Source organism: Rosa chinensis, chromosome 7, assembly GCF_002994745.2.
Source record: "Rosa chinensis cultivar Old Blush chromosome 7, RchiOBHm-V2, whole genome shotgun sequence".
In the NCBI taxonomy this organism is placed as follows: domain Eukaryota; kingdom Viridiplantae; phylum Streptophyta; class Magnoliopsida; order Rosales; family Rosaceae; genus Rosa; species Rosa chinensis.
Window position 1 is genome coordinate 22,577,697 of NC_037094.1, and position 27,113 is coordinate 22,604,809.

Here is a 27,113-nt window from a genome sequence, read left to right on the forward strand (position 1 = left end):
TAATTTTTTTTGTTTTTGTTTTTGTTTTAGGGAAGCAGAGACAAGCTCCATTAAATATATCAACAATGGCACTGTGTCAAGTTAGAAAGATTCGAAAATCCCTCATAATACAAATCAATGAACAAATTAAATCTGCACAGAGTACATGTACGTAAAAAAAGGCACATTACAAACTGCCCCAAGCAGCCAACTTATTACTAGCCAACAAATCTAAAAACCTAAAGGAACTGGAAAAAAAAAGCAAAAAAAAAAAAAACCCCCCTAACCCAACCTTGTCCGAAAATGGAATCACTGTCTTGAACATCTTAACGCCTAAGACCCATTGGTGTACATTGCAACAAAGCAACATAGCCGCCAGAAAAACATTCAAGGAACAAGTATAAAGCTAAAGAACAAATTAGATCACTTCCCAAACGCCCAAGCCAGCCCAAACTAAATGAAGAGGAAGGAAGGGAGCTGGACCGAAAAGGCCCAGTTTATTGGGCTGCAACAATACAACTCCACAGGCAGCGATCCGAGCCCCAAGGAGGCAGCCCGACCCTTCACCTCTCCGACGGCATCCAGCGGCTCTCCACCATCGTCCGAAGCAACTTAATTGGCCGACCCGATCGGCTACCACAAAGCAAACCCCTACTGCCTCCCCTAGAACTGGATCACAACAACAGCCTCTTCCCCGTTCAAGCACATCCATGCTCCGAATCACAAAGTGTCGGGTCAGAGCACGATCAAAGTGACATCAAACACCACCGCACCCCCCGACCACAGCCTCCGCCTCCAAGACCAAAACTAAGCTTGGAACAACCAAAGTCGTTTGCCTCTTACGTTCACCGCCTCAATCCGACCCGAATTAGAGTTGGAACAAAATAATGCAACACAGTTAATGCAATCGTCCTTCGACCCTCCACCTCGCACAGGTCCTTCGGACTAACCGCTTGTCGCACCCCCACGATAGCCGCTGGAACCCACTGTCCGCATCGCTGCCGTACTTCTCACCTCTAGGACCCCACAATCAACGCCCTACTGGGAAGGAAAGCGCCGCTGCCACTCGAAACCCTCAAAACTGCTCTGAGTGGTTGAGATCGACCAATTTGATATTTTTGAAAATTGAGGTACGAAAGTTATATATATATATATATATATATATATTTTTTTTTTTAAATCACACCGAATGTGATTTTGAAAAAAAAAAAAAATTATGCTACACTTCCCGCCATTTTTCCATCTTTGGTCTTTCCGTTTTAAGTTTTCCCTTCTTGCCACTCCGGGTTTTTTATTCTCCCACCTCCGCTTTGTTTCCATTTTTGTCCTCTCGTCCAGCCACTCCAATCTTTTTCCTCAGACTCCGGTTTTTTTCTTTTCCCGACTCCGGTTTTTTACTCCAACTCCGGTTAACTTCTTTCCGCTCCGGTTTTCTCTTCGCGAATGGGTGGCCGAAGTAGCAAGGTTCATCCCTTACCGCTTTTATATCGGGTAAGCCACTCAATTTCTGTTTTGGAATAATCGAAGAATCAAGAAATAGTTTAATCTTCGTTTCATTCAGGTTCTTGAGGAGGCGTTTGATATTGCTGAACTAGATATTGATGATGACATTTCGGAGCCCAGCAGTGAAGAAGAACGCGAATTGGAAATGGAGCTTCAGGAATTGGAACTGGAAATCGAGCTGGAACAACTGGAAGTGGAAATCCAGAGGCTAGAACGGGAATGGCAAATCGAGCCGGAACAGGTAGTTGATAGAATCGAATAATCAAGATTTTTGATCCTATTTCTAGTTTAATCTTCGTTTCATTCAGGTTCTTGAGGAGGCGTTTGTTCTTGCTGAACAAGATGATGATGAAATTTCGGAGCCCAACAGTGAAGAAGAACGCGAATTGGAAATGGAGCTTCAAGAATTAGAACTGGAAGAACTGGAAGTGGAACTCCAGAGGCTAGAACGGGAATGGCAAATCGAGCCGGAACAGGTAGTTAATTACTGGTTTTTTTGTTCATACTAAATCGAATTAATTTTCATATTACTGGGTTCTTGATCATAATTGCTCACTGGGTTTAAAACAATGAAGAATGGTGAGGATGCCCTTTTCACCAATTCTCCTGAGATGGCTTATGATGCGTCGGGATCTTCCCCAACCATTTCTCCAAATGCCCCGTTGCAGTTTGGTGTTGAATTGCTATCGTGGACCAGTGTGAATGACATAACCAAGGATGGTGGAATTATTAAGAAGGTCTTGAAAGAGGGAGAAGAATGGGAGAGGGAGAACCCAAAAGATCTTGATGAAGTCATAGGTTAGTCTCTTTTTCATGCTTGTTATTGGCTTCTTGACTATGTTATGGCCTTTAATTAATGCAGCCCCTGCCTGTGCTTTATGCAGTTAAATTTGAGGCCCATCTCGAAGATAAAACACTTGTAGCAAAATCTGACCCCGTGGAATTCACTGTCAAAGAGGGTATTTTTTCTTCTCAACTGGTATTCATTTTTTATCATTTGCCTTTTGATGACCTATAATCTTGCAAATTGCAATTGTGAACAGGTTACTTCTGTCCTGCATTGGCAAAGGCTGTGAAAACAATGAAGAAGGCCGAAAAAGTATTGCTAACGGTGAAACCACAATGTATGTTGCCTCGAACCTCCGGTGGGAATGAATAGAAAATCAGAATAGACAATGATATGAGTTCTCATCCATTCTTACCTGCTTTATGTTCCAGATGGATTTGGGGACAAGGGTAAGCCTGCCTCTGGTGATGAGGGTGCTGTTCCTCCAAATGCAACTCTTCATATTACTCTAGAGTTGGTATCGTGGAGAACAGTCTCAGAATTGACAGATGACCAGAAAGTTATTAAGAAGATCCTAAAAGAAGGGGAAGGGGATGAGCGTCCAAATGAAGGAGCTTTTGTTACAGGTAGCTTCTCATTGAATTAGATATGCCTATGTTACAAATACCAGCTTAAACAGTTTCTTAATCATTTTTGTTTTGTGGCTGGCAGTGAAATTGATTGGAAAGTTGCAAGACGGAAAGGAATTTTTAAAGAAAGGTCATGCTGGAGGAGAAGAACCATTTGCGTTCAAGACAGATAAGGGTAATAATACTTCAGAGTTCTTATTGTTATTATTTTTTTCCTTCTGCTTTTTTCCCCGTGGTCCTTTGGTCTTTTGTTGTGCTAAGAGTTGATCTTATTGGACAGAGCAAGTCATTGAGGGGCTTGATAGAGCTGTAGTGACAATGAAGAAAGGTGAGATAGCTGTTGTGATTATAGCCCCTGAGTATGGATTTGGCTCGTCAGAGTCCCAGCAGGAGTTGGCAGTAGTGCCTCCTAATTCGACCCTCTATTATGAGATCGAGCTTGTATCTTTTGTCAAGGTGGGTGAATTGTGCAGCTTATGTGTTATCTGTCTATTCGTTTCGAGCCTTCCCCGTCCCTTTTGTTTTAATGATTTTTGTATCCTCCTTTCCCCAGGACAAGGAATCATGGGACATGAATACTCTGAATAAAATGGAGGCTGCTGGTAAGAAGAAGGAATAATGGAATGCTTTCTATAATCATCTAGGATCTATTCATCTAGGTTATTAGAATTTGTTGATTTCCTCTTTTTCATTGTTGCCCATATTATGCTTGGCTCTGGACCAACACTGAGTGGATATTTTTTTTGGTCTGCTCTTAATGTTCCTTAAGGTCAAACAATACTGTAGTTTCCTAGAATTTGATATTCTTTATAGGCATGATATGTTGATTTCCTTGTTTTACTCTTTGCCTATATGATGCTTAGCTATGGATGGCTGCTTAGGTTGGACATCTTTTGTTGTCCATTCTGACTGTCCTGTTTTGGCCAATATTACTGTGGCCTCTTAGAATTGGTTATTTTTGCAATGCAACTTTGCCGAGGTTATCTATAATCTTGATTTCCACTTTCTCCCTGTTGCCTATATTCTGCTTGCCTGTGGACTTGCTTTAATGGCTCTTCTTGGTTTCTTTTTGTACATTCCTCTCTAGGCCGACAGCACTGTAATTCCCTTTGATATTCTTGCCTCCTTGTTGGTGTGTCTGTCACAGTGGTGTGTGTTTTCATTTTTATTTCATGGAATATAGCTTTATGATCATCTCTGCTATTAAAATGATACATCTCCATGATGATATGCTATTGATGGCCATGGATTGAATCCAATAAAGCTTTTTTTTTTGTCATAGTTACACTGATGGAGGGTCATGTACATTTTCCTGTCATTTGTCCGACTTTTACATGTTCTTTTTTCCTTCCCATCAATGGCAGATGGTTTTCATGATTCTAATTGATATGTGATTGGCATTGGATTTTCACAGTTACTCTGATAGGTTGACCCAATTTTCTTATCAGCAATATCTTAGTCTGCTCATTACCTATATAGTTTCTACGCATATTATGAAGGAAACTTATTCTTTTGCAATGGAAATAATTCCGTTATTCTGTTATAATCTACAGTGAAGGAAGGTCCAGTCCCATCTGCTGGTACAGACAACCCATCTGCTCAAGTCTGGAGGACTCCTGGAGATTGAGCCCATGATTTCTAAATCTAATTCTAATTCTAATTCTAATTCAAAACCTTGACTTTTGGTAACGGTGTGAGCAGCTTGTGTAGATGATCATTCTTTGGGAACCCATTATTTGATAAAGGTTCTCCTTACAAGTAAAACATGGCCTCTGCGCTTCGACCCAATTTTACTTTCTGATGATGTTGTGGCAGTCGTTTGTGGATCCCTCTGTTGTGCAGGCCTGTATAGATTACAACATTTTCACTTTTAAAATTACAATTGGAGATTTGCTTAATGAATATATTTTGAGTGACTGTAGAAGTGTTAAAATAAATGCATACAAGTTGTTAATTTTCTGCTAGCTTTTTAATTTACCTGTGGCTAATATTTATTAGTTTTTCACAATCCCTTAAAACTATGTGTTATGTGAGCATGAAATTGCAAAAAGACAATAATTACATCTTAAAAGTGGTAATGTTTCATAAAAATGGTATTCCACTATGTGATACAAAGTTGAACGATATAATTTCCAATTGAGTACATCATGTGAGACTACGAGAGTAAATTGTGTGAATCACAAAAAACAGTCGATGAGTGATGTCGGAATTGTGAGCAAGTACTTGAGATTAAGCACGATTGAGATTAGGCTGCACAGGAAATTAGTAATGCTTGTTATGCAATGTTGATTCCACGAAATAGTTGTTTCAAAAGGACCTGTGGACCTAATGATAGGTTGATAGTAGATTATTCAAAAGAAGTTTGGGAAGCATTGGTTAGTTAAAGCCAAACCGGCAAAGAATGGATGATGGGGAAAGCTCCAAAGAAGAAGCCTGAGGTAATGGATGAATGTGATCGAGTGAAGCTAGATAGAAGATAAAGTAATTAAGGAGAGAGGTAAGGTTTGTGTTCTATGTACGATATGATTGTGTTCATGAAGTTGGTAGGAAACTAGGAATTAGAATAGAATAAATTTCTGCCATTTAATTATCAACAAATTCAAAACAATTGTTTCGAGTATCAACCTCGAACTAAAGCGTAAAAACTTCTACACAGCATATATAACATAGTGCAAGCTGCTTATAGTGCCATCTCAGCCTGCAAAGCAGCTAGTTCATCTTCTTCATCAACGGTGGGCTTCTGGAGAAGAGGACGATTTGGTTGCCTTCCTGCTGGGAGGTGAACTGGAGCTGAAGAAGTTGCTGCAGGCTGAAGAAGTTGTTGTTCCAACTCGGCACTTTCCAGCTCTTCAAGTTCTGCTTCCAATTCATCCTCATCAAAATCATCAAATCCAATTGGAGTTGACAAAGCTTCCTGGATCTGTTTCATCTTCTCTGTCTGCTCATGAACCTCGTCCAAGGTCTTTTCCACTTCATCTATATTCGCTGCTTTCTGCATTGCCTTCAGTGCAGCTGCTCCAGTTCTCAAGGCATCTACAGTTTCGATGTTGGCTTTTGCACCTTCTAGCATTATCATCAGATCATGGACCCGCAATTGGGAGTTTCCGTTGTTCTGTATTTGCTGTTCATACAACCTCTTCTTCTTCAGAGATTGCATAGCAGCTCTTTTATTCTTTGCATTGCTGAATCGCGTCGCCTTTTCAAGTTCAGCAGCAGCCTTCTTTTGGAGTACTTTCTCCTCTTTCTCAAGCATTTCAAGATTCTCACTTAACTTTTCCAAGGTGATCGGTTCCATTTTAGGTTTCCCAAAAAGCCTGGCAAACATGGTTGGTTCTCTGCTATCTTGGAGAAAAAGATCTCGATCAAATAGGGGAGGGGAGATTTGAATCTGAATTATGAAAAAAATAAATCTAATAGCCGCCTTATATAGTGCTCTAATTCGAAACCTACCAAGACAAGGAAGCCTACTATGACAAGGAAACTTTATAAAAAAAATTAAATGATTAAAATCATTTTTACGACAATCAAATTATTGCAAGGAAAATAAAATCTAAACATTGCTGCATATTAGGGCTGGCCTCGGGTCGGTTTTGCAGTTTCAAGTACTCAACCCGGAATCAGAACCGACCAGTGCTTATCGGTTCGGGTTTGCTGTTTTTTGTATCAAGAACCGAAATAGAACCGAACCGACCATGCTCGGGTCGGTTCCTCTGTTTTTCGGTTCCAATCTCAATTAGGTTCCAATATTAGTTTCTCAGTAAAGATATTGGAACCGAGAGTGAAATATAAAGAGCACGAAGACGAATATTGACGTTAGGTAAAGGTATTCGTCGTCATAGGGTTGGGCCAAGGGTATAAACTCTAGCCCAAATTTAAAAGTTACTGGACTAGGGTAAACCCCAGCCCAGAAACCGAAAGCCCAACTAGGATATCCATCAAGCAAAGGTCCACCCAAGGCCCATCAGCCTGCTACAGACCAGTCCACCTACGCCAGCCAAGCTCCGTCCCCGTCGTGCATACCAGCCAGCCAAGCTCCGTACGCCACACGCCGACCGACATCCATTATATAACTAATAATAATAAAATAAAAGGCACCCATTTTATTCAGTCGAAAATGATCACCTGGTCAGTTATTGACCAAGAAAATAATGCTCAACCACATTTGGATGTAAATCCAATGGTAGAGATAATTATTATTAAGTTGAGCTGTTTTGTTTTCCACCCTTGGATATAAATCTAAGGGTTATTGAGCATAAATTCTTTGGTCAGCAACTGACCAGGTGAACACTACTGTTATTCAGTTTAACAAGACTCAGGCAAGAAAACCTACTAAGACAATGAAACCTTATTATATATTAGAAGACTAAATAAAGAGATACTGAAGGGAACCTAGCTTATTCTGTATTAGATTCATGGAACATTTTCCTTCAACATATTGCCACCTAGAGGTAAACCGACTAATGTTTTACAATTGCACCAACATGAAGAATGAGCATTTAAAACTTCGTTGTTGTCTGCACTAAGAGTACAGGCACAACAACACACAGAAAAAAATGCGAACAGAACTAGTATACGCCCTTGGCAGTTTCGTGTGTACAGTCTACTGCTCATGAATTATTGTGTAAGAAAAGCAACATCGATCACACTATATGCACGAGAGAAAATAGTTTTGGCTATCTGTTTTCGATCATATCTTAGTAAAAAAAAAAGTTTTAAAACAGTGTAAAATATGCGATTTTTTGAATTCTCTGCTGTCGATTAGTAATAGTGATACCAATACATATGTCATCAGCTTTGTTAGCGTGAGTCACGGTTTAGTATTAGGAATGAAATATATTGTAATTATTTCGTAGTATAGAATATATTGTACTTACCTATTATATTCTTGTAATCCTCTTTATATACCTCTACTGTGAGATGAATAAGATATCAAACAATTCATTCTCTAAATCTCGTCTTGTTTGAGTTGGTATCAGAGCAAAGATCCGAAAGGACTTTGTCTCCTTATTTCTTTTTCCTAGACCGATCTTCGTCAATTATACACCAAGACCGGCAGCCTTCAAATCAGACTGCCTTCTCTTTCAATCCAGTCCGGCTTCTTCAGAATCGACGTGTGCCGCCCACCTGCGCCGTTCAACCCAGACCGGTCGGTTTCCAGATCGCCCACGATCCTCGTCGCTCGGTCCACCTCAGCCGGTCCACAGCAGCGTCGCTCAGCCGCATCGTTCACTCAACAGCAGCGTCATTCGGTCCACATCAGCGTCGCTCACTCAGGAAATGCCCAAGCTCGATTCCAGCCCAGATCGCCCAAGCTCAGGACGATTCCAGATTGATCTCAGTCACTCAGTCAACCCGCCTCAACTCGGTCAACTCAGTGAGTCAACCCGCCTCAACTCGGTGAGTCAACCGGGTCAACCCAACCCGGTCCACCTCAACAGGTTTCAAAAAAAAAAAAAAAAAAAATCTATTATTATTATTTCTTATTATTTCCGCTGCATACATTGGGATTTGTGTTTCTTTTGCTATTGTACTATTGCAATGGGTGGTGATGACAGTCAAAGTTCTAAGGCCAATGAGGTCCAGAAGGTTGAGGTCTCTGTCAAGAGCTCAGAAGGTGGTTCTTTCGGGGGTACCAAACTCACTGGTACCAATTTCCGCACATGGAAGAAAATTATGTCAGTTTATCTCCGTGGAATCCACAAAATGGGGCATGTGACTGGAACAATCAAGACTCCTAGGGAAGATGATGTGGAGGCCTATGCCAAGTGGGAAGATGATGATGGATTTGTGATGTCAATTATATTTCGAGCCATGACTGATGATGTGCTACAGATGGTGGAAGAATGTGAAACTGCTGAGGCGATATGGAAGACATTGGGGGATTTGTATACCAACGAGTCTGATTTTATACAGGTTCATGAATTGATGTGTAAAGCTGCTAATATGCAACAGAATGGGCAACCAGTAGCTGTGTATTTCACCAAGCTGAAAAATGTATGGGCTGAAATTGATCAGAAGCGTCCTTGCAAGATCAAGAATCCAGAAGATCTTGTGTGGTACCAGAAGGAGAAAGAGCTGGAAAAGGTCCATGTATTCCTGAGAGGGCTTGATGAGAAGCATAGCAGTGCTAAGGGAGAATTGCTCAGAATGACAGACCCGCCTAGTTTGAACACGGTTAGAGCCTAGCCATTCAGTCCAAGTCACCGGCACCGTTCCTTCATTAGCAGAGTTCAGCCCCACTTCTTCAGCAAGGTTTCCCACAAGGCTTCACCAACCGCACTCGTCCTCAATGTTCTTATTGCAACGACCTTGGGCATGTTCGGGAGGCATGTTGGAAGCGGAACCCACACCTTAAACCTAAAAGGCAAGGCTATCGTCCTAAGGCGAAAGCAGCAGTTGTTCAATTGGTCCAAGAACCAGACTTCTATGGCATAGTTGGCCAAGATCATCATACAGCAGGTGGAGTTACTCCTACAGCCTCTATAGCTGGTCGAGGTAAAATTGGTATGGCTTTAAAGGTTTCTCACTTTGTTGGTTCTGATACATGGATTATTGATTCTGGTGCCTCTGACCATATGACTTATGATAAATCCTTTTTTACTGAGTTGTCTCCCCCACCAGTGTCCTATGTCACCAATGCTAATGGTGAGGCTTTTCCTGTGTTAGGGTCAGGGTCTGTGCGTATTACTCCCACTTTAGAACTTCATAATGTGTTATATGTGCCTGACTTGTCTCATCACTTGATATCTGTTCCACAGTTGAATACTGAGTCTAAATGCTCCGTAACCTTTTATCCTATGTACGTGATGTTTCAGGATCTTCTCACCAGGGAGTTAATCGGTCGCGGGTATCTGAGGGGCAGATTGTTCCATCTAGATCAGACATACGCAGGGGAGAAACCAGGAGCACCGTCTCGCGCCGCTTTGACTTTGAATTCTGATAAGCTAAGTGAAGTTTGGTTGTGGCATCGCCGTTTAGGGCATCCATCTTTTAGTCTTATGAAAAAAAAACATGCCTACTCTGTTTATTGGTGTGGATGAGTCTGTTCTACATTGTGAAACATGTGTCTTGGCCAAAAGTCATCGTGCTACTTATTCTCCTAGTATTTCTAATAAAAGTGTTATTCCTTTTGAGTTGATTCATTCTGATGTTTGGGGACCTTCTAGAGAACCCACTGTGTCCGGTATGAGGTATTTTGTGTTGTTTATTGATGATTGTACGAGATTGACATGGGTTGCTCTTCTTAAAACCAAAGATGAAGTCTTTCCAGCTTTTCAAACTTTTCGTACTCTTATTCAAACACAATATCATAGCACCATTAAAGTCCTTCGTTCTGACAATGGGGGAGAATATGTTAATCATGTTTTCCAAGAGTTTTTCAAAGCCCATGGGATTGTTCACCAAACCACATGTCCACAAACACCAGAGCAAAATGGTGTGTCTGAAAGGAAAAACCGTCATTTACTTGATATGGCTTGTGCCCTTCTCTTTAGTGCTCATATGCCTAAGTATCTTTGGGGCAATGCTATTCTTGCTTCTTCCCATCTTAACAATCGTCTTCCATCTAGTGTCCTTCATGGCAAAATTCCATTTGCGGTTCTTGCCTCTCATGTTTCATTATCTTCATTTCATAATCTGCCAGCTCGTGTCTTTGGTTGTGTTGTTTTTGTCCATATTCCTAAAAATCAGCGGTCTAAGTTGGATGCCCGAGCGCTTAAGTGTGTGTTTGTGGGCTACGGAGGTTATCAGAAAGGGTACAAGTGCTATCATCCACCAACCAGAAAGTACTATGTCACTATGGATGTTACTTTGTTTGAGGACATGAGTTATTTTTCCTCCTCAGATACAGCTCTTCAGGGGGAGAATTCATTTTTTTGAAGAGCTATATCATGGAGAGGGGGAGGAATCAGAAGGCGAAGGAGAAGTCGCACAGACAGGAGGTATTTTGACGGATCCAGTTGAGAATATTGACTCATCAGAAGTAGAAGCTCCAAACATTCAGACACCAGTTTCAATCATTGAACATGCAGTTGAAGACACAACTGCCCCTACTGTCATCACTTCTACCCCTGACCCACAACTTGTTGGTGCTGAAGATCACTCAGTTGAGGTATGTCCACCCACTAATACTAGCAATAGTGAGTCTAATGTTGAGCAATATGTGTTACCAAGTAGGACTACTCGAGGTCAATCAGCCAAAAGATATGAACCTACTCTTACTGCCAAGTCAAAATACCCAGTAGCCAATTATATGTCCACTAGGAGGTTGTCTAAGTCATATGAATCGTTTGTGAATCAAATATCTGCTGTATCAGTACCTAACAAAGTGCAGGATGCATTGGGGGATCCAAAGTGGAGGAAGGCAATGGATGAAGAGATGGAGGCGTTGCAGAAGAACAATACTTGGCAACTTGTGCCTCCACCACAAGGCAAGAAAGCTGTAGGCTGTCGTTGGGTTTTTACTGTGAAACATAATGCAGATGGATCAGTGAATCGATACAAAGCACGCCTTGTAGCAAAGGGGTTTACTCAGACGTATGGTATTGACTATGATGAAACATTTGCTCCTGTTGCCAAGATGAACACTATTCGGGTTCTGTTATCATTTGCTGCTAATTTAAACTGGCCACTCCGACAGTTTGATGTCAAGAATGCATTTCTTCATGGAGAGTTAGTCGAGGAAGTATACATGAGCCTTCCACCTGGGTATATAGCTGCTTCTCCTGGTGATTTTGTATGCAAATTGAGAAAGTCTCTATATGGTCTCAAACAGTCGCCTCGTGCTTGGTTTGGGAGATTTTCACAGTTCATGAGGAAGGTTGGTTACAAACAAAGCAACTCAGATCATACATTGTTTCTCAAGCATCAACAAGGGAAGGTAACAACTCTAATTATTTATGTGGAAGATATGGTAATTACTGGCAATGATACTGTTGAGATGGATAGACTGCAGAGACAGCTAGCCTCTGAGTTCGAGATGAAGGACTTGGGTGAACTTAAGTACTTCTTAGGAATTGAGGTAGCCAGGGGGAGAGAAGGAATCTACTTGTGCCAGAGGAAGTATGTTCTTGACTTGTTAACAGAGACAGGTTTGTTGGATTGCAGACCCATTGATACTCCTATTGAGCAGAATCATTGTTTAGCTGAGTATCCAGATCAGGTACCTACTGATCGAGCTCGCTATCAAAGGTTAGTTGGGCGCTTGATTTATTTGGCTCATACTAGACCAGATGTTGCATATGTAGTGAGTGTGGTGAGTCAGTTCATGCATAACCCGAGTGAAAGTCACATGGATGCTGTTATGAGAATTTTAAAGTACCTGAAATCAGCTCCAGGAAGGGGAGTATTATTTTCTAGACATAACAACATCCTTGAGGTCTGTGGCTTTACAGATGCAGATTGGGCTGGAAATATTACAGACAGGAGGTCAACATCAGGTTACTTTACCTTTGTGGGAGGTAATTTGGTTACATGGAAGAGTAAGAAACAGAAAGTTGTGGCACGATCTAGTGCTGAGGCCGAGTATAGAGGTATGGCTCACGGAGTGTGTGAATTGCTGTGGCTAAGAAATCTGGTACGTGATCTGGGTTTCAAACTCAAAAGTACTATGCAGTTGTATTGTGACAACAAGGCAGCCATTGACATATCACATAATCCAGTACAACATGATCGTACTAAGCATGTGGAAGTTGATCGTCACTTTATAAAGGAGAAGCTAGATGCCAAAATTATTAGTTTTCCTTTTGTTCCGACGGAAGAGCAACTTGCAGATATACTTACCAAAGGAGTTTCTAGGAAGGCGTTTTATGACTCACTAAGCAAGTTGGGCATGGTCGATGTGTATGCGCCAACTTGAGGGGGAGTGTTAGCGTGAGTCACGGTTTAGTATTAGGAATGAAATATATTGTAATTATTTCGTAGTATAGAATATATTGTACTTACCTATTATATTCTTGTAATCCTCTTTATATACCTCTACTGTGAGATGAATAAGATATCAAACAATTCATTCTCTAAATCTCGTCTTGTTTGAGTAGCTTTATACAGATCAGAAGGAGAGAATGTCAGAGTCTCCATGTCCACTCTCCCATTACCTCTATTTTCACTTTCTCAAACCTAGGACACTTGTTTCTTGTTTAAATTATCTTGAAATAGTTTAGGACTTACGGGTCTATTCTAATGTGAAATATGTAATTTCTACAACGACCGATCACCGCAGGTTAAAGATCAATACATTGCATGTTTGAAATATGGTTACAACCATCACACCCTTGGTGATTGCTGTTCACGTACACCTCACCACGTACCGAGTGTCAATAGCACCTATAAGAGCACGAAGACGAATACCAAGTTTTTTTTTTTTTTTTGAAGAAAATATATCAAGCTTTCTTAGTTGGATGATGACTTCTAGTTGCATATAAAAACACTTCAACCCCATTCAATGCAAGCTCAGCATCAGGTGCCTAGGAATAAAAAGCTCTTTAAAAACTTCAGTCGCATGCAGCAGCTCCAGTAAGGGAACAAGCTTACAGTTAGGCTTTCAACAAAAATCATCTTAGTTGAACTGATCAAATACAGATAAAAATGCAATTCTTATATGAAATTTCCACCTGTAATGTCCATCATTCGCAAGACTAACTAATATTCGAGATGATAGTGTTTCTATTCATACAGAAGATTTGACACCTTTGGTCACAGGCATACCAAATCCGCAAAATATGTCCTCAGTCGACCAATTTCCCACTAATATCTCATAGTACAATTTCTTAAGCACCATTAAAAGATTGATATTACTCTAATCTTAATTACCCAACATCTTCATGGTAACAAATTTGATAGTAAACCTTAGCACATATTAATCCACAACTAAGACTAAATAGTAGTTCCCACTTTCCACTATTTTAGTAAGATCATAATCTGAAAAAATAAGAATTAATATTTTTAACTAACAGAGTAAGGATATTCGGCTCTTTAAACATTTGACGATTTCTAACTGGTTCAAACTCTTTAAACAATTAGTGGCAGTCGCAGATAATCAGATCCAGATCTCATATTATTATAATTTAATTGGCCAACAGATCACAAATCCGTTGTAGTCTAGTTGGTCAGGATATTCGGCTCTCACCCGAAAGACCCGGGTTCAAGTCCCGGCAACGGAATTTTTTGTTTCCAATTTTTTTATTCCTTCTTCAAATTTGAAAGTTGAGAATTCAAATTCCCAGAATTACAAATTTGGAACGTCATGCTCTTCTCAATTTCTTGAGAGAGACCATGAGATGTCTTAGAAGAGCACAGCCCTCACTGCTGCTCAAAACTTTCCCCAATGCCAAAAACCAAAGCTCTTCCCTCTCCACCATCACAATCCAAAACCCACAACCCAATCAAAACAACCACCCCATTCCTCCACACAAAACCCACTTGGTTTCCACCAGTAACATGACCCAGAAACTCACACCAACCCAATTTTGTAATGACTCTACACACTTTGATCCCCACCAATTTCGCAATGTCATTGCGTCGAACAAGTTGATCACCAGCTACATTCGTTCCGGGGATTTAGATTCTGCACTTAAGGTGTTTGAGAAAATGACTGTTAGAACCACAACTAGTTGGAATTCGATTTTAGCCGGGTATGCGAAAATTCCCGGGAAAGTGAAAGAAGCCCGCCAACTGTTTGATAAAATTCCTCAACCAGACACTTGCTCATATAATAGTATGCTGGCTTGTTATTTACGTAATCTTGGTGTTGGCTCTGCTGTGGAGTTCTTTGATTTGATGCCTGTTAAGGACATTGCATCTTGGAATACCATGATATCGGGTTTTGCTCAGAATGGGGAGATGAGGGAAGCACAGAAGTTGTTTTTGTTGATGCCTGAGAAGAACAGTGTCTCGTGGAGTGCGTTGGTTTCGGGGTATGTGAAATGTGGGGATTTGGACTCGGCGGTGAAGTGGTTTGAGGTTGCACCGGTTAAGAGTGTTGTGGCGTGGACGGCTATGGTTACTGGGTATATGAAGTTTGGGAAGATTGGTGTAGCAGAGAAGTTGTTTAGAGAGATGCCTGAGAAAAATCTAGTAACATGGAATGCTATGGTTGCAGGGTATGTGGAAAACTGTCAAGCTGAAGAGGGTTTGAAGCTTTTCAGGTCAATGATTGGATATGGGGTTAGGCCAAATGCATCGAGTTTGAGTAGTGCTCTACTGGGTTGTAGCAACCTGTCTGCGCTGCAAATGGGTAGGCAAGTACATCAGCTTCTCTATAAGTTTGAATTATATAATGATACAACTTCAGGAACTGCATTGGTTAGTATGTATTGTAAGTGTGGGAATTTGGAGGATGCGAGGAAGTTTTTCATTGAGATGACACGAAAAGATGTTGTTACTTGGAATGCAATGATTGCTGGTTATGCTCAACATGGGGAAGGTTTAAAAGCTCTCAGTTTGTTTGACCAGATGAGGAATGAAGGAGTAAAACCAGATTGGATAACGTTTGTTTCTGTGTTAATGGCTTGCAATCATGCAGGACTTGTAGATCTTGGGGTTCAATATTTTGATTCCATGGCAAGACAGTATCAAGTTGAAGCTAAGCCAGAGCACTATACATGCATGGTAGACCTTCTTGGTCGTGCTGGTAAGCTAGTTGAAGCTGTAGCTTTGATAAAGAAAATGCCATTTGAACCACATTCTGCCATTTTTGGAACTCTATTGGGTGCCTGTCGGATGCACAAGAACTTAGAATTAGCTGAGTTTGCTGCCGAGAAATTGCTTGATCTTGATCCAACGAGTGCAGCTGGTTATGTTCAACTTGCTAATGTTTATGCTGCAACAAATAGATGGGACCTTGTTGGCAAAGTCAGGCGATCGATGAAAGAAAATAGGGTCGTGAAGACACCTGGCTATAGTTGGATTGAGATAAAGAGTGTAGTCCATGAGTTCAGATCAGGTGACAGGGCTCACCCAGAATTGGCATCTATACATGAAAAACTGTCTGAACTGGATCAGAAAATGAAGTTGGCAGGCTATGTTCCAGATCTTGAATTTGCATTACATGATGTTGGGGAAGAGCTGAAACAGCAGCTGCTATTATGGCACAGTGAAAAACTAGCAATTGCTTTTGGGCTTATACACGTGCCTTTAGGGATGCCAATTCGCATTTTCAAAAACTTGAGAGTATGTGGGGATTGCCATCATGCAGTCAAGTATATATCAGCAATTGAGAAAAGAGAAATCATTCTCAGAGATACTACAAGGTTCCATCATTTCAAAAATGGGGTTTGTTCTTGTGGTGATTACTGGTAGCATACAAAAAACTGCTCCCCTGGAAGTCTTTTTCAAGTACATTAGGAAGGTAATAAGGAAAAAGAGGCTTGCAACAGAAAAGAATCCGCTGAGTGAGATCACCACTTGTCATGCCAGTCAAGCTGGCATGCCAGCTTTAGATCTGATTAAGTCTGCAATCTTCTACTCAGAGTAGAAGCTAGTGTTGGATCCAAAAAAACAAAGGCAAGCTAGTTATGCTTCAGCAACATTCTGTGTCCTCAATGTTTCATGCCAGTAGCTTGGGGACATTCTAATTCTTATATCGTGCATCGGATTCGTAAGGATAGAACCACCTGATCGTTGTATTATAATTGACACACTCCTCTGCAATTGTCGATTGGCATGATAGAGCCACCACCAGTTTCTGGCATACCATAATAACATTGAATGCTAAGGTTAGCGGTATCACTCGTGAACACACATGGGTTTGGCCTAACTCTGGTATGCTGTTGAACATCCAGGCCACTATGCCTTCTTTTCCCAGAACTTCAAGGATTCTATTCGAGTTACACTTTCTCTATGGCTCCTACGTGGATATGTTTGAGATCACATGGTCACATGGTACATTGGCATACAATTATTCAGCACCTCACTCCATCCTGGGAGCTTTGTTTTTCGGTTCACTATTAGAAGTTTGGAACTAGATTGGCCAATGCTGACTGCATTACTGTACTGAGAATATTGGTTACTTAACGCCGTTTCAGCTTTTGGTAAATGATAGCTTTCTTCCCCTAGGATAGGCTTGAGACTGATCAATTTTGTATAACGGTTGCAGCTTGCTTGCAAATAGGAGAAAACTACAAGGGTTTCAGAAATGAAGCCTAGCTTTGCCCGATTGCATTGTTCTCATTTGTATTACTTATTAGAGGTCAAATGTACTTTTATTTGGTACACGTTATACAATTCGAAGGGGATACTGAGATTCAGATACAATTCAATCTTTCCTGTATCTGCTAGAACTTCAGGTTTCAAAGGCATTTATATATGCCATAAAGTCCAATAGCACAAACACAGGCAAGAGGTGATGCCGGTAGCAATATACAGACTGTGGCAGGGTTGCATTCACCAAGTTGAAACTTCCAAATTTATTTCATGACCAAAATAAAGAATAGTTGCTACCGAGAACTAGTCATGCATCTGACAAGAATTAGGAGAACAGAACAAGGCAAATACTGCTATTCACCAATATTCCTAATTTTTGTACAAAAGTTTTTAAAACAAATACATTGAAAAGAATGGAAGGCTTTAACAAAGTGCTGACCACTGACGATAAAAGAAATCTTCATATCAAAGCGTTAAGATAAAACTAGTTTTACATTTCACGAAAACACCCATAAACATCCCCATATCCCCCACCAGTTTTTCTTTTCCCTTTAAGAAGAGCAGCAACCAGACTTTTGGTTCACAGGCTGTCCACGAATCTGCACTGTTGGAGGCCTGGCGTTGTTCATCGGTTGGCTTGCCATCCTGCAATAGAAACCAAAACATGCAATTATGTTAAACATCAAGGATGCAATACATAATTGTTTCAGCATCTTAATCACTAAAAAGGTCATATTTGATAGAGAGATAAAAAGTCCAGTTGCCATCATATTTACAGCTTATTGATCAAGCAATGACAAGAAAAATAGAGTACCTGTTCTTAATCTCAGCAGCCATAGCCATGAAGGCCTGCTCAACATTGGTGGAATTCTTAGCACTAGTTTCCATAAAAGGGATTCCAATTTCATCCGCAAATGCCTAAACAAAGTCGACAAAAATTTAAACCATTACTCTTGCACTCGTCTACTACACTTGGGTAAAAGAGGTGGGTCAACAATATACAATGGAAAACCTGAACATGCTCATCAATTTACCTTGGCTGTCTCAGTGGACACAACTTTATTTGCTGTGAGATCGCACTTGTTTCCAACTAGAAGCTTGTTCACATTTTCACTTGCATAACGGTCAATTTCGTTCAACCATTGCTTAACATTGTTGAAGCTCTCTTGGTCAGTGACATCATAAACAACCTGCAAGAACCAAACAAAGATACATCATAAAGAGCAAGGTCAACAAAGTCTTAGAAGCACAAATAAGAAATAGTGAACAACCCACTTACAATGATACCATGAGCACCACGGTAGTAGCTGCTAGTGATTGTCCTGAAACGTTCTTGGCCAGCTGTGTCCCACTGCAATTCCCAAAATGTGAATTGAATTAACAGCAAGAAACCAATGTTTACAAAACTTATTGACAGAACCAATCACAAGATTTGTTAATGTTCACACTGAACTGCTCCAAAACAGTTACAATTCTATCAAGATAGACAACAACTTCACTAGAATTGGCAGAGAATTCATATACTTACAATTTGAAGTTTGATAGTCTTTCCATCCTGCTCCACAGTGCGGATTTTCTAAACAAAAGACGCAACAGAAATCAATGAGAACCGAACCCTAAAATCACTTTCCTATCAAAAGTCAAATGAATCACACTACGTAAAACCCAAGCAATGCTTACAAAGTCAACTCCAATTGTGCTGATGTAGCTATCCAAGTATGAATCATCCTGGTTTCCACAAACACATAGAAAGAATCAGCCTCAATACCGCCTCTATCGACGATTACAATCCCCGAGATAGAACAGTAAAATACAGGAGAAAACTGACTGCAACTTACAGCAAACCGCAGAAGTAGACATGACTTGCCGACACCAGAATCACCGATCAGCAAAAGCTTAAACAGGTAGTCACTGCATCCAATTTTCCACAGAAATTAGTAATCGCGTGATCTAAACCAATAATCAAACTATTAACATAAACAGCACCACCTCACTGATCAAAATTACTATCCAATCATCAACTATTAACCTAAACAGCTCCGATCCAACAACTCAGTCCATATTACAAGTCCCAAAAATTGAAATAAATTCTGAATCTAAAGCAAAACCTACACGGATCTGATTGCGCAACATCTAGATCTAAATTAAAAAACCTAAATTCGAACAAACAAGCATTTAGAATTCTCCATGAATTAAAAAAAAATGAAAGCCTCCAAGAAACCGGGGCTCTGAGATCAGATATAATCAAACTCCAAACACAAAATCGAATTATGAAAATCGGACTCACTATTCGGGATTCATGGCTGGGCCGGGGAGTGAATCGCGAGAAATCGGCGAGAAGTTGGATTCCGGCGAGAAATTGCGTCGGAAGTGAGAGCCTTCGCCGGAGTAAGAGACAGAGAAAGTGGAAGAAGAAGAAGAAGAAGGAGAAACCGAGGAGGAGGAAATAAGAGAGAGAGAGAGAGGTGTGTTTGTATTATAAAAGGACCCCTAAAATGCCGGAACTCTTTATTAGTGCTTGTGACGTTAGTAGGAGGGGACTAGATTCCGCCACGTGTACCATTCCACTCTGATTGATTATTGGTGATTTTACGGTTTTGGTCACATTTTCACCTATCATGGAAGCGCGCGCACTAGAAAAGCAAGTCTAATATTGTACAATTTAGACTTGAGGTTAAAAGAGGTTTCCAATGGCATCTGCATCAACGACTAAAAGATACGAGTCATACAACAAACAGACCTAACTGATCTAATATGAAAGCACTAGTTGTTGTATTGAGAGGCCGAGAATAATCTCATATAAAGCCATAAAGGCATCCATAATATGATCGGTACATAGATAGTAATATTAGCAGCAAAATTGACTTTTTTTAAAAAATATAGTTAAAACTGAGTTTGCAAGTTAGCTCATTCTTTATTAGTTAATTGAACGAAACTGTTTGAAAACAATCTTCTAGCTATTTCATTGAATGCTTTCGATCAAAGAAAGTGTGAGAGTTACTAAAAACTTCAATAGTTGAATGTAAATTGTACCTGGTTAGGGGGGAGTTGGTTGAGAATTTCTTATTTTTCCCACTTCAATAAAAAAATCATGTGAAATTGTCTTTGTATCAGAAAAATGAAAAAACATAAACAAAAAATAATAGTGACTTGGACCTCAACAACAGCGCTTAATGGCATTGTGTGTGACATGATAACCCACTAAAACCTTATCAAATCAATTCCTAATTTTACAAGGACTGAAATTTAAGGGAACTATAAGAAAATTATGTGAGAAAAAAAAAAAAAAGGGTGTTTAAGTCATTTCGTAAAACATAAAAAAGTATTTAAATTCAAAAAAAGGCCAGAAAAGAAAATGAGTGAATCAACCAAAGCCTGGAACAGTTGTCTCCGAGTTGCTTCGTCAATCTTCATGAGGTAGTGTGTTTGTGCTTGGAAATCTTAAGCCCAAAGGCAAACAGACTCAGAGGGATGCTGAGCTGAGCTGAATGAAATGCGCGTCAAAGCAGTGGCGTCGACACAAGGGTAAGGCAAAGCCAATACGTGCGCGTTCGTGTTGAAGCAAGCTGGCATTGCGCCGCCTGCCCTTTTCGTCCGCGTTTCCTTTCCCCGCCTTATTCTAATCCAAGACGAGATCTCATTTTGCAGCACAGTGACCAAAACGACACGTTGTTAGAGGCCAACAAGGTGGGGTGCCCGATCATTGTTCCAACTCCCCCACAATGTTTTGGAGCTCATTTTTACATTTTATATGCTGCTTTAAATATTCATTTTATGCAAATTACCCCTTTCCATAAACATTTCACCTTGCTTTCGTGTTTGTAGTATTACATCTTTTTTGTTTTTTGGGATTCATCCATCTTTCCGTCTAAACGAGAACATGTGGTTGGATCAATGTTGGTCTTTCGTCTAAATCACTTCAAATGCTATACAATGGCGTGGGCATTTTTCTTTCTCTATTATAATGCCAACTTACATCAGTTCAAAATTAGAATCAACATAAAGTGATAAAACACACATATACGACGACAGTAAGAATGAAAAAAATTAGAGTGAGTGTTTAATCAAAAGTATTTAAAATGCATTGGCTCCAATAGTTGTAAAAACAAAAAAATGTTATTGACATTCAATAACAATAGTATTGTAATAATATTGTGCGTGTTGTTTTTTTGTTTTTGTTTTTGAGAACGAATCAAATTCATTAATGATGCAAAAGATTGCGACACATTGGAATGAACATTTGTGACCTCAACACTACGACATACATTTTAATATCACTAGTTACAAGTCTGTCACTGTTAGTGAAATCCAAGAGTCGAATGAGCTCAATTCATCACCAAATTTTTCGCCCATAGCCGCGGCCTACAATAATAGGTAATCAATCTTGGGTGTCACATTACAACCTCACGTGTGATTGTTTCACAATCCATTGAATGTTTTAGTGTCATGTGCCATTGTTACACATACTGTTAATAATTTTGACCGCATAATATATATATAAAATAATAGTTGTATGGTGTTTGCCTAGTGGGACTCTTGATCAAGAAGGTATGCCACTATCTATACATGTCTGCCTCCCTTGCAAGCTCTTGCTGCTGTGACTATCATGTTAGATCAAATATGGACTTAACACATATCATCATAAAGTAATTGATGATTAGCTAAATGTCAAACCTAGTTTAACATGGGTACAAACTGTAAATCAATACTTGTAACTTAATGAAAGAGTGTATCAATTCATTAAGGTAAGTAATCCAGTTCTTGGTCTGCAAGAAAGACTACAATAAAGTGTTACATTAAGAATTTAACTAGGAAACCTAATCCGATAAGTAATGCTTTAATGGGAAGCTTTTTGAGGGTTAAGTCACCTATATAAATAAGATGAATTGGTCTCTGATTACTACCACGACTATTGCATAAGTTCTGTCCATTGAGAAGCAAGTTGGTAAGTAACAGAAGACCATATTCAGTAATCAGAGTTTAGCAGCTACGTAAGATGGAATCCATGCCTGTGATTGCTGAAGGTAAGTTCTAGTTCCTTTGTGATTGTTGTTAAGCTTGTATGCATATGATTGTGAGCATGTATATGGTTCTTACATATCACCGGTAAGTTGCGTCGGATCAACATTGGTATTAGAATCTATTGCAAAAGCAACTAAGTCAACTCCCATTTGCTCTGACCCGGACGCTTGAATCCATTCCACCATAAAGAACCGAATATTTTACTCCAGGAGCTTCCGCAACTTCTGTTGTTATTGCTGCCACCTGTCACTGCGCCACCTCAACAGCTTCTAAAAAAGTAGGGCTAAGTAGCGCATTTTCCTTTGTGAATAAGCCACTCTCATGCACCCGTAATTGCTAGCTAACCAATCTCGAGTGTTATGATACAGCCTTGCGTGCGATTGTTAATCTAATCAGAATGTTATAGAGCCATGGGCGATTGTTACACGGTCAATAATATTGACCACACAATAAAAAAATTACCGGACTACGGTAATTTTCTATGTTCTTTTAACCCACCAGGACAATAAAAGGCCCTCCTATAGTCCTATCCTTGACCAGAACACGCAAAGCAAAGATGCACAGATCCGCGAGTGCTCCTCGAGTCTCCGGGGACTTCCCGGTCAACCCGTCATCAACTTCACCGCAGCAACAACAGCAATCTTCAACCACCACGACCCACAACTCAGAGCACCACCACGATCAAGATCTTCCCACATACGATCCCCTCTCTCATGCCGCCAAGAGAGAACGGTCTCGCATCAAGTCCGCAGAGAACGCCATCCACTTAATACCTCTCGTCCTCGCTCTCTGTGCTATCATCCTCTGGTTCTTCTCCAATCCAGGTACACAATTACAATCTTTCCCATCTTCGTCATGTCTTGCTTCCATGGACTAATATGGATGCCTGACTTTCCTGGGTTGTAGTTGTAACTTTGTGATTATGCTTGAGATATGGATTGCAAAGGTCCAAGATTTGTGGACTTAGTTATGTAGATAAGTAATGCATCAATCTTTGGTTGTTTTTTAGTTCTAGTTGGAAGTTAGAACTTCAACTGTAGCTTGAACTGTTAGGCTTCAAAGATTAAAGCTTGAATATGGCTGTTTGTGACATATATATATATATATATATGTCACCAAGGTTGTTCATAACTGTGACGTATCTCTTTTGTCGAAGAAATGAAGCATTGTTTATAGTTCATCATTCAGCTCCGTGATTACCACGAATTTGTTCTGTTGGAACATACTTACGTTCTTCATCAAAGTGTATGTGCCCAATGTTTCATTATAAAGAAACTGTGTTCATGTGTTTTAGGCTTCTAGTGCTTGTCGTGAGCTTTAAAATGTTTTAGGCTTGTGGTATCCCTTGAAATAAGAACTTGCTTCCACTGCCGTCGCGAAACTGTTACGGGCATTTGTCTGTCATTATATCAGAATGTAGGGAACATTTGGAAGCTTCATTGCTTCTAGTTATTCATAATTCAACTGGAAAAGTTTTTGGATTTTTTCAGTCACTTTTCTTTGGTTGCATGGTGGCTTCTATGAGTATATCCTTAGTGATTTAAGTGACTCAGTTGTTGCAGCATGAAGGTTATGAAGATTGATGGTGATAGTGAAGGAGCAGCTTGGAATTAAACAATCCATGCATCTATAAGCCCTGCAAGATTATTGGAGTAGAAAAACTAGCCGGTCCCTCTTACTCAAGAAGAGGCTCTTGTCAGCAACTTATATGAATGTAAGATAAGATGACCCAGATAATTTAGTTTGTGTTTAACAATATTTTTATTATAGGCTTTTCACAGTTGAATCAGAAAGTAAACTATCAAAATAGCTATTTATTCGGGAATTGCAGAATTGTATTTGCTTGTAGCACTCTGAAGTCTCTGATTAGATGAAGCACTATTTTTATTTGATCAGTGAAAAATCTTGCTGTGCCATTTAAGTTTTGATTTGTTTCATTGCCTACTATCCTAAGGGATTAATTTCAAAGACTGTGTTAGCTTACATGCTGCGTTTATCACACTTTAACATGAGCAGTTGCTTTATAAATCTCCAACTTCCTAGTACAGAAGGATATGGAATAGGCAAACAAACAGCTGATGCACACTGTAAGATGGAATATACAATTACAGTCGGACACTTCCAAGCATTTTCCTTTACCCCGTAGGTTTCAGTGACCTCTAACTTCAATCAGTAAAGGGATGATAAATTGCCCCCAACATTACACAACTTGATTCTGGAGAGGTTGGCAGTCAAAATTTGTGTGTTCCAGCATTGGTCCTAGCTTAACAAGCTTTGGGATAATGACATTGTTCCGGACAGAACACACAACAGGATTCTCCCACTGCAGTAGTGACCCTATGAGATTTGCACGTATGGTTAGCGGAAAAATTCGAGGCCATCTTTCATTTCCATATGAGCTGAGAGCATCTTCAATGGCTGCTGGTCCTGAGTCAATCGCTGCTGCAAGCTTTCGTGCCAAAATTACTGAATCTTCCAAAGCACAACAAGCGCCTTGTCCAAGATTGGGAGTCATTGGATGCCAAGCATCTCCAACCAGCACAACTCTTCCTGCTGAAGCCGGAGGGCTGATGGATGGCCACAGCCACCGGTCTACTAGTGGTGTTCGACTAATTGTGTCATCCGGGGTATGGTCTATAATGTCCAACAGGTCTGAAGGCCAGTTTGTTACCAGTTCTCTAGCTAGCTTCTTTAGCACAGCTGGGTCATTTATTTTTGGACCTGTAATAAAATATCGCACGCTGTAAGAACATGTATAGAAACTTCAGAGTTCAGAGTTAGTAATTTACCTGGAGATGGCCTGTTGAAGCAGACAAACCAGTAGACTTTTGTAGGAGAAATAGGAACAATTCCAGCACGCTGCCCTCTTCCATAGATTTGATTCAGTTTTGGTTCAAATTTATGGCCACCGGGAAAGAATGCAAGGCCTCGAAGACCACAATGCCCTGCATACTTAGGCTCAGGGAACCCCATCCACTTAGCTATAGGAGACCGAATTCCATCACAGCCAATTACAATCTGTTGGAAATTCACAAAGATGAGAAAGAGATACTTGGTACTTTCAGCCATGAATTTGCTAGTCAAAAGATTGATTTACAACCTTAGCAGATAGCTGAGTATCATCCACAAGTTGCAGCGAAGTGTCTCCATCTTCACTCTTCTCAATCTTTGCAAGCTTTGAAGAGAAACGAACCGCCCCTTGGGGTAGTTGATTGGCAAGAGTCTCCAGTAGTATTCTCCTTTCCACGGCACGCACCTCTTGGCTGAAAATGATGATTCAGTTATAAGAACACAAGATTGTAAATTGAAATTTGCATGTTCTGTGAAAGCACGGAAGATGATCTAAGTTTGAAGCTCATTACCTTTCATCTTCCTCTTTGAACTTGAAGGAGCGTAGCTCATTTCCCTTGGCTGTTGTTACTACCATCCTGCACAGCTGATTCCATGAACCAGATCAGGGCAACTCAGTAGTTTGAAGAATCCACAGCCTTATTCTAGTTGAAACTGTAACAAGTAGTTCATTCTAAAGAAATGCTTCTGTTTGTTAATCTATCAAACTATTGCAAGATTAAGCATGTACCATGTACCAAATGGCCAAAATAGACAATAGTCTATATATGTTGACAGACTGATAAGGTAAGACTAAGCCTGAAGAAGGAAATGAACATATCCATACCCTTGAATTTCAAGAAACTGGGTTCTGAGATCATCTCCAACTCCAATTGCATCCAAAACCCTCCAGCCATTTTTGAAGAGGGTGAGTGAAGTTCCACTGGTTCGAAGCGACTCTGCTTGCTCTAGCACCACTGATCCAATTCCAAGCCTAAAAATCCAAACTATTAGAAAGAGTATCCACTCTTGCATCTTGTAATTCTTTCAAGAAGACAATAGCCTCGGAAAATGGAAAAATTTTCTTTAGCGAATTAAGTTTTGGTAACTGTGCAGTTTAGATTGACAGTCTCTAAGTTGTCTCGCAGAAAGAGCGTTACCGGAAAGGCGAAACCATGTTACCTGTGAAGAGACAGAGCAGTGGCAAGGCCGGCGATTCCGGCGCCAACTATGACAATCTCTTCCTTACGGGCACCAGATTGAGCTCTTATGATTGATAAAGAAGTGGGTTTTGTTCTGGTTGTGGTTGGAGCTCGAAACCAATTGGATTGGCCAAGAGGATTTCTAGTTTGAGAATGGTATGGTGACACCAGTGAGCTGTGAAGCACTAGGGAAAAAGAGACTACACCCATTGTTTATGCAGTAACTTGCAGAGTAGTGATAGCATGGGAGAGTTCGAGAGTGAAGGAGGAGGTGTTGGTCAGCAAACCTGCCATGGAAAATTAGTGGCTATGATGAAAAGGAGTGGCATTTGGATCCGATTTTTCCCGGGAAAGATATTTCTTTTCAGAACCCCTTTGTGTGTTGTGGCTTGGAGTTGGGTTTTGGTCTTTGGCTTGTTGGACCTAATGTGAGGCAAATGGTTATGGATTGTTGCCCGCCAATTTTGACAATAATCATAAATTATGTATGACAATAGAGTGACAGACCATAAATTATACAAGAAAAGTAAGAACTAAAATAACCTCACGTAAGTATTTTCTCTAAAACTAGATTAAAAAAAAAAAATTTATTTTAGTAGTATCTGTCAGAGTATTTTTAGAAGAATCTCGATCTTGACTCTAGTAATTTTGGAGAACATGTGTAGTTTTTTTTTAATCAATTTTAATAGCTGGATCAAGTTTTTTTTTTTTTTTTTTTTTTAAACCATTTTCCCACCCCACCCTTACATATGTCAATGAGAATCAAACTCATAACCTTTACAATGTTGGAATTATAAGTTACCAACATGTCACAATTTGCTGACAGCTAGATCAAGCTTCTAAGTTTCTCTCTATTTTAATTTTTGGTTTTTGTCCATTTACCCTATTTCTAGGGATTTTTTTTCCCACTTACCCCATTAAATTTTTTTAATTCCTCCATACCCAAAACACTCTAAGGAAGTCTTCTCTAATACCCCATTAAGTTTTTTTTTAAGACTATTTTACCCTCAACCTTTTGTTATT

General features: G+C 40.0%; 5 protein-coding genes and 1 non-coding gene across 8 annotated transcripts; 3 read left to right on the forward strand and 3 right to left on the reverse strand.

Moving 5' to 3' along the window:
* The first annotated feature begins 1,335 nt into the window (after positions 1-1,335).
* On the forward strand, positions 1,336-4,830 carry LOC112180500 (peptidyl-prolyl cis-trans isomerase FKBP62). Of its 2 annotated transcripts, XM_024319061.2 has the most exons (11): positions 1,336-1,470; positions 1,541-1,723; positions 1,791-1,958; positions 2,058-2,280; positions 2,367-2,441; positions 2,526-2,606; positions 2,701-2,895; positions 2,981-3,073; positions 3,179-3,354; positions 3,452-3,500; positions 4,452-4,830. In XM_024319061.2, exons 1-11 carry the CDS (start codon positions 1,423-1,425, stop codon positions 4,523-4,525), a joined length of 1,365 nt encoding a protein of 454 aa, XP_024174829.1. In that variant the 5' UTR covers positions 1,336-1,422; the 3' UTR covers positions 4,526-4,830. The 2 variants fall into 2 exon arrangements, with proteins under 2 accessions (XP_024174829.1, XP_040368025.1); XM_040512091.1 differs by lacking the exon at positions 1,336-1,470 and having other exon boundaries at positions 1,558-1,723; positions 1,825-1,958.
* Positions 4,831-5,578: 748 nt separating this feature from the next.
* On the reverse strand, positions 5,579-6,223 carry LOC112175772 (vacuolar protein sorting-associated protein 32 homolog 1). Its single transcript, XM_024313517.1, has one exon. It carries the CDS (start codon positions 6,221-6,223, stop codon positions 5,579-5,581), a length of 645 nt encoding a protein of 214 aa, XP_024169285.1.
* Positions 6,224-13,984: 7,761 nt separating this feature from the next.
* TRNAE-CUC lies at positions 13,985-14,057 on the forward strand. Its single transcript has one exon. It is a non-coding gene; the product is annotated as a tRNA-Glu (tRNA).
* LOC112176115 (pentatricopeptide repeat-containing protein At4g16835, mitochondrial) lies at positions 14,014-17,123 on the forward strand. Its single transcript, XM_024313940.2, has one exon. The coding sequence runs from the start codon at positions 14,170-14,172 to the stop codon at positions 16,192-16,194; it is 2,025 nt and encodes a 674-aa protein (XP_024169708.1). The 5' UTR covers positions 14,014-14,169; the 3' UTR covers positions 16,195-17,123.
* Positions 17,124-17,331: 208 nt separating this feature from the next.
* Positions 17,332-19,519, reverse strand: LOC112176117 (ras-related protein RABD2c). The gene is made up of 8 exons (XM_024313943.2): positions 19,325-19,519; positions 18,876-18,948; positions 18,718-18,765; positions 18,566-18,613; positions 18,317-18,388; positions 18,072-18,227; positions 17,852-17,955; positions 17,332-17,682 (listed from the first exon to the last, which is right to left on the reverse strand). The coding sequence occupies exons 1-8, from the start codon at positions 19,336-19,338 to the stop codon at positions 17,589-17,591; spliced, it is 609 nt and encodes a 202-aa protein (XP_024169711.1). The 5' UTR covers positions 19,339-19,519; the 3' UTR covers positions 17,332-17,588.
* Positions 19,520-24,135: 4,616 nt separating this feature from the next.
* Positions 24,136-26,489, reverse strand: LOC112176116 (monooxygenase 2). 2 transcript variants are annotated; one of them, XM_024313941.2, is made up of 6 exons: positions 26,071-26,489; positions 25,736-25,882; positions 25,422-25,487; positions 25,160-25,322; positions 24,849-25,077; positions 24,136-24,780 (listed from the first exon to the last, which is right to left on the reverse strand). In XM_024313941.2, exons 1-6 carry the CDS (start codon positions 26,298-26,300, stop codon positions 24,260-24,262), a joined length of 1,356 nt encoding a protein of 451 aa, XP_024169709.1. In that variant the 5' UTR covers positions 26,301-26,489; the 3' UTR covers positions 24,136-24,259. The 2 variants fall into 2 exon arrangements, with proteins under 2 accessions (XP_024169709.1, XP_024169710.1); XM_024313942.2 differs by lacking the exon at positions 26,071-26,489 and having other exon boundaries at positions 25,422-25,495; positions 25,736-25,877.
* Between the last annotated feature and the right edge of the window lie 624 nt (positions 26,490-27,113).

Bases quoted from the DNA above. Each gene is read 5' to 3' on its own strand.
- LOC112176115 (XM_024313940.2), top strand. From the start codon at position 14,170: ATGAGATGTCTTAGAAGAGCACAGCCCTCACTGCTGCTCAAAACTTTC.
- LOC112176116 (XM_024313941.2), bottom strand. From the start codon at position 26,300: ATGGGTGTAGTCTCTTTTTCCCTAGTGCTTCACAGCTCACTGGTGTCA. The intron at 25,883-26,070 runs GTAACATGGTTT...TTGGATTTTTAG, and splicing joins ACTGCTCTGTCTCTTCACAG to GCTTGGAATTGGATCAGTGG. The intron at 25,488-25,735 runs GTATGGATATGT...TCAGCTGTGCAG, and splicing joins CAGTTTCTTGAAATTCAAGG to GATGGTAGTAACAACAGCCA.
- LOC112176117 (XM_024313943.2), bottom strand. The intron at 18,766-18,875 runs GTAAGTTGCAGT...TGTGGAAACCAG, and splicing joins GTCTACTTCTGCGGTTTGCT to GATGATTCATACTTGGATAG. The intron at 18,228-18,316 runs GTAAGTGGGTTG...TGGTTCTTGCAG, and splicing joins GTGGTGCTCATGGTATCATT to GTTGTTTATGATGTCACTGA.
- LOC112175772 (XM_024313517.1), bottom strand. From the start codon at position 6,223: ATGTTTGCCAGGCTTTTTGGGAAACCTAAAATGGAACCGATCACCTTG.
- LOC112180500 (XM_024319061.2), top strand. From the start codon at position 1,423: ATGGGTGGCCGAAGTAGCAAGGTTCATCCCTTACCGCTTTTATATCGG. The intron at 2,607-2,700 runs GTATGTTGCCTC...TTTATGTTCCAG, and splicing joins GCTAACGGTGAAACCACAAT to ATGGATTTGGGGACAAGGGT. The intron at 3,355-3,451 runs GTGGGTGAATTG...TCCTTTCCCCAG, and splicing joins AGCTTGTATCTTTTGTCAAG to GACAAGGAATCATGGGACAT.